At 51.1% G+C, this 11,284-nt stretch overlaps 4 protein-coding genes across 4 annotated transcripts; 2 read left to right on the forward strand and 2 right to left on the reverse strand.

Moving 5' to 3' along the window:
- Positions 1–474: 474 nt before the first annotated feature.
- PV08_04644 (uncharacterized protein) lies at positions 475–2,916 on the forward strand (the record flags this gene model as incomplete). Its single annotated transcript, XM_016378989.1, has 7 exons — positions 475–518; positions 578–715; positions 791–1,135; positions 1,192–1,617; positions 1,686–1,966; positions 2,024–2,276; positions 2,370–2,916. The coding sequence occupies 7 exons, from the start codon at positions 475–477 to the stop codon at positions 2,914–2,916; spliced, it is 2,034 nt and encodes a 677-aa protein (XP_016237666.1).
- An 88-nt stretch (positions 2,917–3,004) lies between these two features.
- PV08_04645 (uncharacterized protein) lies at positions 3,005–4,791 on the reverse strand (the record flags this gene model as incomplete). Its single annotated transcript, XM_016378990.1, has 4 exons — positions 3,005–3,388; positions 3,458–4,239; positions 4,300–4,559; positions 4,643–4,791. The coding sequence occupies 4 exons, from the start codon at positions 4,789–4,791 to the stop codon at positions 3,005–3,007; spliced, it is 1,575 nt and encodes a 524-aa protein (XP_016237667.1).
- A 1,295-nt stretch (positions 4,792–6,086) lies between these two features.
- Positions 6,087–7,032, reverse strand: PV08_04646 (uncharacterized protein; the record flags this gene model as incomplete). Its single annotated transcript, XM_016378991.1, has 2 exons — positions 6,087–6,453; positions 6,500–7,032. The coding sequence occupies 2 exons, from the start codon at positions 7,030–7,032 to the stop codon at positions 6,087–6,089; spliced, it is 900 nt and encodes a 299-aa protein (XP_016237668.1).
- A 589-nt stretch (positions 7,033–7,621) lies between these two features.
- PV08_04647 (uncharacterized protein) lies at positions 7,622–11,040 on the forward strand (the record flags this gene model as incomplete). The annotated part of the gene is made up of 3 exons (XM_016378992.1): positions 7,622–8,921; positions 8,984–9,441; positions 9,505–11,040. The coding sequence occupies 3 exons, from the start codon at positions 7,622–7,624 to the stop codon at positions 11,038–11,040; spliced, it is 3,294 nt and encodes a 1,097-aa protein (XP_016237669.1).
- Positions 11,041–11,284: the final 244 nt, after the last annotated feature.

Raw genomic sequence — 11,284 nt, forward strand, 5'->3', positions numbered from 1 at the left:
AGCTTCAGGATATTCCGGACGCCGAAGTGTCGAAGGAAGCGATGTTGCTTCCTGGGAGACAAGAAGAGATTCCAACATTGTACTTGTACATTGTGGATGCTCGCTTCATGATATGGCATGACCTCGCCTGGATCGTTGCCTCTTCAAAGAGGGGTCGTTTCTCTGCAGTTTTGGGCAGTTTGCATGTTAAGGTGAGTTTAGTGCGCCGGTCAATATGTGACTCGATAAGCATAGTGCGTGGAGCCCAATTGGCTACAAATCACCGGCTTTCCGGAGTTTTTGCTGACCTTGTGCGAGCCGCAAGTCCTTGTTCTCTCTCAACCCGAAGAGCAAGACGGCGTACGGCTGCTGCTCTGCATCGGTATGTGACTCTGGATAATCTTCAGACTTTGGCTTGTCTATTACTCCGTTGATGCAAAAGTTAAAAGACAATCGTGGAGCTGACGCCCTGGGGTTCCAACGGCTATTCCTAACATGGAAATACATCGAGAAACACCGAACAGTCCCAAGCCAGCCAGGTATGGCCCGGGCCGCAAGCCCCAAGAGGATCTGGTGACTTCCAGCTAACATTGGATAGGGCGAAGGCTTGCTTGGAATGCCGCAGGTTGAAGATGAAATGCCGTCCGGTGGCTGGCAACACAATATGCGAGCGGTGTAGACAGAAGTCAATGGACTGTATCTTCCATGAGAAGAAACGTGGTCGCAAACCAGCAAAGTAAGACACTAGCTCTACCTCCAATGCTGCTCGCACTTACACCTTGGGAAGCCATAACAGGCTTGCTCAACATAGTGCACGACAGATTGCTTCCCGACCAGCTCTACCATCAGGCTCCGTTGCAGACATGAAGGATGTGGATCATGTGCGCACATATGATTCGGCGTCCTTGGATCAAATGTCGCCCGGGAATGCTTCAGAGGATGAAGATCGAGACTTTTTAGCCGACTCAGAAGGATTCCAACCGTCTGGCCTCTTGAACAAACAGGCAACAACAGGGGCCTTTTCACTCAAGAACATTCTGAGCACGAGCCCTAACGTTGAGCACAACACATCCAAAGATACTGCTACCATCCCAGAGGATGATCCGGTAAGGAAGAATATTGTATCCTATCATATCGCAACTTCTCTATTTGAAGGGTGTGTCCTGCCTTTTGAGCCACGGATATATGATCACGCATTGACCATTATTACAGATTCATGAAGAATTTAAACCCTTTCATTTGTGTTCTGGATCCGGAGCTATATACTTTTGAGTATGTACGCACACGATCGCCATTTCTGTTTGCAGTCATCCTCGCTGCATCGGCCAAAGCATTCAATCCACCGCTATACCTAGACCTCCATAGATACGCAGAAACCCTGTATGGGAATGCTTTTTGCAGGGGTGAGAAATCCCCTGAGATCATCCAGGCATTCATTATCAGTACTTATTGGAAGCAACCGGACGATACTCGCTCGTGGTCGGTCATCGGCTACGCCATCAGACTTTGCATGGAGCTAGGATTCCACAAGCTTGTCTTCGATCCCAAGTATGCCGATCCCGAAACACCTGAGTTTGAGGTACGGCAGAGGAGAAATATCGAGCGTATATGGCTTCTGCTGTTTGTCTATGATCGGAGGTAAGACCGCTCAGAATGCATGATGAGGTTGCCGCTTGGTGATCTGAGGATTGTTAATCATTCGTTAGTATGAGCCTCCAAACGGGCAAACCATGGATGATCGAAAGGAGCGAGTTCATTGAGTCCGTGAACACCTGGTACCGAAACCCAATGGCGATCTCGAATGATGCTATGATGGCCGCCTTGGTGACCTTGAGAATTGCCTCTGCTGATATACTAGAGGCATTCAACCCTCAGCGACCTGCACCCTCGATGATACAAGCATATCGTTTCGATTCTTTGTTGAAAACCCACAGTATTCAAATCGAAGCTTGGAAGAAGCACTGGGTGGAAATAACTTCTGATAGGGGTAGATGCTCCCTGCAACCAAATTTGTTCGTCAAGATCTTGCTGACGATGACAACAGAACGCTGCCACCCGTTCCTCGTCTCGTTCTTTGGTACCCACCTATCTTTGCTGCTGTACTCGTTCAAGCTTCAAGGATCTATCGCATCGCCTCTAGGGGCATCGTTGGTAGATACTGAGGCTTTTTGGATCACCTACACCAGTGCTTTGGAAATGCTTCAGCTAGTGTCGCAGCCTGCCCTTACGGCACTTCTGAGCTTTGCGCACGACTCGATCCACACGATGACGGCCTATGCAGCCGCATTTCTCATAAAGTGAGTTTTAGAGGTTCCGAACTACGACCATTATTCTAGTCATGTTTCTCAGAACGAGACTACTTCGTGGTCAAAAAAATAACATTCTCCTAGGTTGCTTCTGTCTGTTAATGTTACGATCCGAAAACAATTTGAGAACACCGTTATGAAAACGATTGATCAAGCAGCAGCAATCTTTGCACAGCAGTCGGCACCACCGACTTTTGGCTGTGCTCTGCAAGCCAACTTCCTCACGAACGTACTTCGAGAGTATAAAAAGGCTTGCCACCGACGTTCGCAACCGCGTAAGGTAGCAGAAGACGTAACCAGAGCGCAGGCTCCCTCTTCTGGCGGCGTAACAGACATGACTCCAAATATGAATCAGGCAGAGCAACGACAGTCGACTTTCTTGACTTGGAATGAGCATGTCCGGCCGCCGCCAATTGCCACGAGCAGCGGCCGAGATGTTGGTGATGGACAATTACGAGGAACAGCATCAGCAAATTTTGCAAGGCACCGAGGTATAGATATCAGCGAATCCTTCACTGGAGATACAAATACCTCCGCGAACAATTTGGTCTTTTACAACGATGAAGATTGGAGTGCTATTTTCGCAAATGCCGGCTTCAATATCACCGGCGGGGTGTTCATACCCGGTTGAGTTGAACGGAAGGACATCGAGTGGGAACACGGCAGTTGTGCAACTTCATCGAGGTCGTCAAATACGCTGGGTTGCCCATCTTAGTTGGCTACGCTTTCATCATTCTCAAAACGCCTCTTTGGGAGCAACCAACTTCTGCCTCAGCTTCGATCTCAACTAACATTTGGTCTCCGACCAGACCAGCAGTCACAAGAGTATTGGCAGGCAAAATGCCCGCGTTCGAGAAGACCGAGCCATGAGCTCGGCTGACTTCTTCACACATTCGAACATCCCGGACCAGAATGCGGGTCCTGACCACATCAGAAAGCGATGACCCAAGAGCCTTCAAAGCCCCTTCAATAATGTCCAGAATACGGATTGTCTGGCTGTGAGCACTGCTTCCGCCGATGACTGGAAGGGTGGCGATTGGCGAGTTCGACGTCGTTCCGGACACACGTATATTACCTGCTATTCTTACCGCTCGACAATAACCCTGTAACAGGGTGTCAGCACGCGACATCGGGGTGAAACCTTTCTCCGATGGCCTCGAATCGCAACCTACCGCAAGTGGCTCCCATTCACTTCCAGATTGATATTCTATCCTTTTTCCGTCAGACAAAGCATCGTGTAACTGCTTTTCCTGGCTTGTATCCTGCGAAAAGTGATCACTCAAGTCTCCGGCCGCAGTCAGAAACGGAGGTCTTCTGTACTCGTCGCCACAATCGCCGGGCATATCGCGAAGGCCACTTTGAGCCTCGTGAATGAGGTCCAGATCATCTTTGGTCAATTGAAAAGAGAAAGCCTCCAAGTTCCTGGAAATGTGCGACCGAGAATTTGCTGACAGGCGTGTTCCAACAATGACAGCCTTGACCGATGGGATATCCAGCACGAACCTAGTGGCGACGGCTGGAATGGAAACTCCATGCCTTTGGGCCACGGCGCTCAAAGCTTCCAGGACGGTTTGAAAGGGCCCCCAGCCTCCGGCTTGCCATATGAATCTCAGATACTTTTTCAAACTCCAGTTTAATTGATCAATATCGGCGGGTTCGGGCTTTCCCAGCCATGTCTCACTCAGAAATCCGCCTAGAAGGGTCCCGTACGCCAGAACGCCAACGTCGTACTTTAAGCATACGTCATTCAGCCGCCCGCGCGTTAGTCGCCGGTCGATCACAGACGTCGAGATCTGGTTGGTAGCGATGGGAAATCCGGAGTCAAGGAGCATTTGAAGATGTGCTGCATCTGTGTTTGTTAGGCCTATCAGTCCGATCTTGCCTTGTTTCTGTAGACTCTGCAAGTGAGTCAAATTGTGAAGATATGTGTCGTCGGAAAAATCCCAAGCATGATCTGGTGCCCGACGTCAACTCAAGACCGTTTGTGGAAGAGCTTCCGAGAAGGGTCACGAACATTGCAATAAATCGATTTTCTGCTGGCCCATTCTGCTCAAGGCGAGGTCGACTGCTGCCTCGGCGTTTGCGAAGGTCTTGATGCCGTTTTCCTTTGGACACCACTTCGTGAAAGCCACTTTTCTGGTTCTTGATGTCCTGCCGTGGTGGCCAATGACAAGTTCTGCATCCGCCGTCAGATAACTCCCCTGCGATTGCATACACTTGCCTGCATCGCCGTAGTGATCCGCCATGTCGAACGTGTCAAGGCCATATGTGATTCTGTTGCGGGTCAACCATGCTCGCTCCCCCCTTGAGAACTTGTGTGCAGCAACAGCAGTGAGAGACAGACGACAAAAACTTACGTGTCCTCCATGACAGTGGCAGCTGTTGGTATATCCACGGTCTTGTCATGACCTCCTGCTAGTTGCCAGAGACCGTTGACCATTCGAGCGATCTCCAGTGTGCCTCGGATCGCAGTCCGCTCGACGACAGGGGGCTCTCTCGATCCCATTTTTGAACATGTACGGGTGTGTGAAGGTTATCGATGAAGACGACGGATACGTGTGTATACCTAGATTGTCTTTCCCTTGGACGACGACGGAGTTCACTGCAACTTGACCTTTAGACCTTTTGGTTACCTCGCCTACCGAACCGAAAAATCGAAAGAATCAGGCCCGGGGACGTGGTACGCTCACTTATATGCCTTCTTGTTTGGGCATGGAGCGGCAGCAGATGGCACCAATGCAATGGAGATTAGCGAGGCTTGCAATGTTTCATTCGAGAGGAAAACGAGAAGACGAAGAATTTCTCCGGGACGGTCACCTGGGTTGGATCAGTACTGGAGACGGAAAAAGTCCAGAGTGGTTTTGAGTTTCTGCAATTGTCCGGTCTCTCGCAGTGAAATTCACCGGCGACTATCAACACCACTGTCATAGGGAGTGGACGACACGGATGTCAAGTTATAGTTCGAGTGGACTCCGTCGCCACGAAGGATGATGGAGGAAACGCGGGCTCGAGGGCGAACGGCTAGCTGCCAGCTGCCTAGTTCACGCTTGGCGGGCGCACTGGGCCGGGACAGTACAGGTACGCAACCGTCAACAGTCCACTGAAAGCTTGAGAGGTCCATGAGTAAGTGAGTAAGAAGTATCCGTAGTACGGACAGCCACCACGGAATGAGGGACGGATGCTCGTCTAGTAGATGACAGGTCGGATGGGGAAGTCGTAGGCCATTTCCCGTCGGAGTACGGAGCGTGTGAGTGGCGCGCGCGAGGTGTGAGAACGACTTGGGGGTATTAACTAGTTAGTACAGTAGGATGTGAGATTTCTCGTGCAGAGGATACCTGAGATACCTGTAACTTAAGTTAGTGTTCCAAGTTACTTAGGCAGCCCACTAACTAACTAGCCTACTCGTAGTGAGCCTAGGGTCTGAAGACGCCTCGGCATTTAGGCTAAATCAGGGGTGCTTGGGGTGCTTGGGCGTCTCATCGGCCCTGGACACGCTTAAGCTAGTGGGCTACGAGAACTGGTACCTACGGCAGGTACCTCCCTTACCATGGCAAAGTATAGGTATGCAAGTATCCCTCATCATGTAGATATTATTCAGTCCTGCAGAAATCTCATCTACCATCAAGAGCAATAGGTGAGGTCGGAACATGCTGCGGCCTACGATTATAAGGTTGGCAATTCATTGAACAGGGCCCGTGATCCTGCTTGGACACTGTTTCGCCGGCTTCGAAGCGTTATGAAGGTTTGTACCTGCTTCAACATCACTCTGCCAATTTACATATGTCGCATTTCAGTACAGTCCTAACTGTCTAGACCCTTTACCGAAGCCCACGCCTGTACGATGCTCGTTATCGTCGAAATCAACGTCAGCCACAGAATGACCAGTGCCAACCAGAATGTCCAGAACTGCTGAGGATTCCGCCGGTCCCGCCATAGCTGCGCCCAACTTGCCGGAGGAGCCAGAAAAACTACATCATGAAGCTCCATCAATCGATCTCGCCAATATTGGAATTCGGCAAGATTCAACGTTGGTGGCCCGTTATAGGGCCCTGCTTGCTGGAAGGTCTGTTGGTGTTTTTTGAGCAACGCATTGGTGCTTTGATCCCATTGTGGAAAGAGGATATTCAGACTCCATATAGTCTCTACGAGCAGCTGTTCGGGCAGGGGACTATCCAACGTTAAGAACTTGCGAATGTTCCACTGGGATCACTGACCTTTGAATACTTGAACCGCCATTCTGATAGGAGTTCAGGTGAGCCTGAAGCAATCCCTTGTACGAGTATACCCTCAAAGCGTTATGGCGTCTATCAAGTCTCAGGTGATCGGCCAGACAATCTGTCCATTCGAGCTTCAAACCACAGATGTCCACCATGAACACTGCTGTGAAGGAGGGATGCAACCGACTGTCTTTGGCTTCAATCTTCCACCGTGAAGTTGGGAATGCTTCGGCCACGAACTCTCGCAATGTCTGCTTGTCACTCCAATGCAAGAGATATGTTTGTGGAGCATGCAACAAAGCTTCCGACTCGCGGACGTTCAGCATCAGCCACAGTCTCACAAAAAGACTTAGTGTTCTCGACGCCGCAGCATCGGTACCGGGATATCGTGCCTGGAGTGCCTGGATGAGATTTGATTTGGTGGCCACAACCGAACGGAAAACATCTACTATTCCAATCAAGTCTGCGTGTTTGGTCACAAGCAATTCATGCCTTGATGATGTCGATCCCAAGGTACCAAATCTCAACATTGCCAGTTCTCGTTCATAATAATCGAAGTACTGTTGTGAGTGATTGTGGTTTACTCTCCCAAGGCTAGTGCCAAATAATGCCTGGAATATCTTTTGTCTCGTATCAAGACTCGGCTTGTGATCAAGGCTTTCAGGGGGTACTGCCATCAATGACTAGATCCGGTCGAGCAGCTGTCCAAGTCGGCAAAGGTGAAGGACCGAACGGAATCAACCTTTCCCGCCATCCACCTTATATGTGTCCAAGTCCGATAAAAGGGAAACACGAGGCGGTGGCTTAGGCCCGGCCAGAGTCGACCAAATCCGCCTACTTTGACCAAAGTTCGACGATGAATTGCTCTTTTGCTGTATTGCGTACATGTCATTGGCCGCATTTGATGAGGAGGCGTTTACAAGTTTCATATTCTGCAGCGCCCCCGGCCACCGAGGCTCAGCCTGACCGCGGACCCCATCCGATCCAACATACCCCCTTCTCGTCTTCCAGAAAGTACCATCAAAAGCCTCAAGGCTTGAGCCATCTTCCTCCAAGTTCCAACGATCTTCAATCTGTCACGGTGAGCGCGGGCACTATGCTTCCCATTCATTGAGCACAATGGAAGCACTCCGGCCAAGGACAACCTCGACCGTTGATCGCAATTTGACATCCGAAAAGTTCACGATAGGGTTCATTCGAGTAATTGATCTTTTCAGAGGTATTAAAGTACCGAACAATGAGCCAGTCCCACAACCACGAACCCGCCTACCGACAACAAATCCACACGAAAAACTTGCGCCACCGCTTTGTATCAACGGCCACCGCGCGCTTCCTCTAAGCAAAGCCGTCTATGCATTGCCTTCAATGGTGGTGCCGGATGAACATGTTGAAGTCTGGGAGAACGTCATACGAGAACGTCTCGTAGACGAACTTCGACTGCATTTCCGGAGCCAGAAATGTCAGCCTGAGTTCTTAATGGTTTCAGATGCCTCGTCCAAGATCGGTCCGTGCATCTGCTTGTCCGTGTGGGATGATTCTTTGTGTAACACGGAAGAGGGAAGGAAGAAGACAATTAAGGATGCTAACAAGATTGTCAGAAAGCTACAGACTATGCAGCAATGTCCTTTCCCCTTTAAAGTCATAGCAGACAAAATCTCTCTAGCCACTCGCAGCTCCGGGCGTAGCAAGTGTTCTGTGGAATCTCTTGAGGGTCCTCTGCTTGAGAGATCCAGCCTGGTGGGTCTGGAGCTCAGTGGTGGTGCTGACGAGCGCGTTTCTTTCAGGCTTGGTGGCTTGGTTCGAGTTGGCTCAAAGATCTATGGCCTTACGGTTGCGCATCCATTCATCCGCCGACAACAGCAATATTTGCGACCTGCGGCAATAGTTCAGGACACTCGCGAACCCTACGACTCGGACTCGACGGATAGTGACTGCGAGGAGGACAAGCTCTTCCGCTCACAGCACCCAACAATCGCTGCTGAAGTGGCTATGAATCAACAGGAGGTAGTGCACACGTTTCAGGACGAAACTAATCCCACCTTCCAGCCTCTTCAGCCAGATAGCGACCGCCTGGCGACCTCGGCACACTCCTCATCCAGCAATGTGTCTACCACTTCTTTCGGCGAGGTCTATACATATAGCAACTGGTCCAGCAAATCAGACGTTACTGGTGATTGGGCGTTAGTAGAGTTGCAAGACGATGTACCGGTGCTGCCTAACCTATACAAGGCACAACGGGATGGCAGTGTGGTGCAGATAGATGGTATCAGCACGAATGGTCTGCAGCCACAGACAGCGGTTACAATACTAACCGGCTCCAACCATCTCTTGCACGGTGTGCTCGGTCAAAGCAACGTCAAGATTTCGGTAGATGGACTAAATCTTACTGTTACCCAGATCATACTGCAAAGACCCCTTGGTACGTGCATCTCCAAAGCATCAACGTGGACACAATCAGCATTGACTGACATTGTCGTCTAGCTCCTGGATACTCCGGGTCTTGGGTCGTCAAGGATGACTTGTTTGTTGGTTGCCTCGTCGCAGTGCGGAGTTTCTTGCCAATCGCTTACATGGTCCCTGCTTCATCAGTAATTCAAGAGATTGGGGAATCTCTCAACTCGACGGACGTGGGATTGGACGTATTAAATGCTTCTGCAGAGGAGCCATCTGGGCCTTCGCACCATACTAGAGAGCAAGTTATTGACGTGGACCTCAGCGGCTCGACGGAAAGTGTGCAGCATTCTCCAAGACCAGACCTTGATCTTAGGAGTCTTGAGATCCCTCAAAGTCCTCCGGAAGTTGCGTCCGGAAAATATGGAGATCTGTATAATAATGCAACCGAAATACCCAGACCGAAAGACTTGGAAAGCGACGTCGATGAGCACAGTCGGTTGTTGTCGACAAGTGTAGAAGAAGCTAGTCGCTGGGAATTACCCAAGGTATGTTGCATCCTCCATTCTATATCCTTGAAACCATCCAGCGAACTCACATGAATCGTCTAGCCTGGTTCTAGCTCTAAACGCCTTCGCGCCGGCACATATCGGTCATCGTGGATGTTGATGAAGTACTTGGCTGCCACATATCCACCTGCTTTCCTGGCTCTCCTGGCGGCTATAATGCCTGCTGCTATACTCGACGAGATATCTACGAGCCTTGTCAATACATCCGAACTCAGATCTCAGCTGATTCTCTCATCTTACATCCTTGGACAGGGATTTGGTTTGCTAATCGCAACGCCGCTAACCAATGCCTACGGCCAGTGGCGCCCGGCGCTTTTGTTCGTCTGTGTTTCTGCTGTGTTTAATCTCGCGTCCGGTTTCTCGAAGACTTCAACCCAGCTGATCTGGTTCCGATTGCTGTCCGGAATTGGAGCCAGCGGGTCAGCGGCGTTGCTGACCATTCCGATCAGTCTGAGTACAATGGGTCAAAGAAAGGTAATCGGGGCCCTATGCGGATTTTCGCTATCCCTTGCTTTTGGCTTGGGACCATGGTTCGGAGCGATGGTGGCACAACGGTTGTCCTGGGCCTGGTCATTCTGGATCTTGGCAGCTATGTTGTTGCTGCAAGCGCTGCTGTTGATCGTGGTTTGCGGAAGAAGTCTTGTCCATAATGACGATCCCTTCAAAGACGCCGATGATGACCTAGCAAAACAGAAAACGTCAGCCGTGCGGGTTTTCGCGGTCGACGGCATTGAGATATTCCAAATGCTCAGAGATCCAATCCTCGCTCTGTTGATAGCCTGGCGTTCTCTCTGCGCTGGGACATTGTACTTTATCCTCTCGAGTCTCGCCGGGCTTTTGCAGGAGAAGTACGCTCTCTCTCTCCCCAGCTTCGGTGCCTGGTACCTGGCTTTGGGAGGAGGTGTCGGTCTCTGTCGCTTCTTGATTCGAACGAGTCCCGTGTGGGAGCCAGACAGCATCGCCAGTGAGGACGACCAAGCAGAGCGCTGGCTCGTGATGAGCACTCCTAGCTCGGTTTTGATCCTGGCCGGACTCACGCTCTACGGCTGGTCTGCCGAGAAGTGCACCAGCGTCGCACTCACCGCCGTTGGACTGGTCGTGTTCTCGATCGGGCACGGTGCGATTTCGGAATTTGCAACGCGCTACACCGTCGACGTGTACAGGATGAAGGCCCTACCCGTGCTCAGAGCCATGAATTTTGCAATGGACCTGGCTGGGTTCGGGTTCCCTTTGTTCGCTCCCGCCTTCGTCCGGCGCTGTGGGTACGGGTGGTCGAGCACGATTCTTGCGTTGTCCGGATCGTGTGTTTACCTCTTTGTTGTTCTCGTCTTGCGCACGTTTGGCCTCGAAATCCGCACGCGAAGGAGGAACATTGCTGAACGCTGGGTCTCGAAAACCAAGGCTCGGAAGACGAGCAGAGCAAGCTTGTCTTCTGCCCAGGACGTTGACGATGGAAGTGTTGCTGACAGCTGGGACTCGATTTCTCATATTCGGGCCACCAGACCAAGCCTGTCTTCACCCCAGGATTTCGACGACGACGACGACGATGATGACGACTATGACGACGACCCACGATGACGCGCGTGAGGATGATCGCGTGTAGAAAGTTCCATGGGGGCGAGGGTGAACGTCGAGTTTACGTAGGGGGGAATGGCATCTGTCCAGACAGGCTCGGTGGCTCGCATTGCTTTTTTACTGTCGGTAACTCCGAGCCAACAGGTGCATGTCGCGTCTCGTCACATCCCCCCCATCCTCGTCCATGTGCTTGTACTTTGTACATGCCAAAACAGGGTTCATTACCAGGGGTTGGGGGAGGGGGGGG

The sequence above is a fragment of the Exophiala spinifera genome (genome assembly GCF_000836115.1).
Source record: "Exophiala spinifera strain CBS 89968 unplaced genomic scaffold supercont1.3, whole genome shotgun sequence".
Taxonomy (NCBI): domain Eukaryota; kingdom Fungi; phylum Ascomycota; class Eurotiomycetes; order Chaetothyriales; family Herpotrichiellaceae; genus Exophiala; species Exophiala spinifera.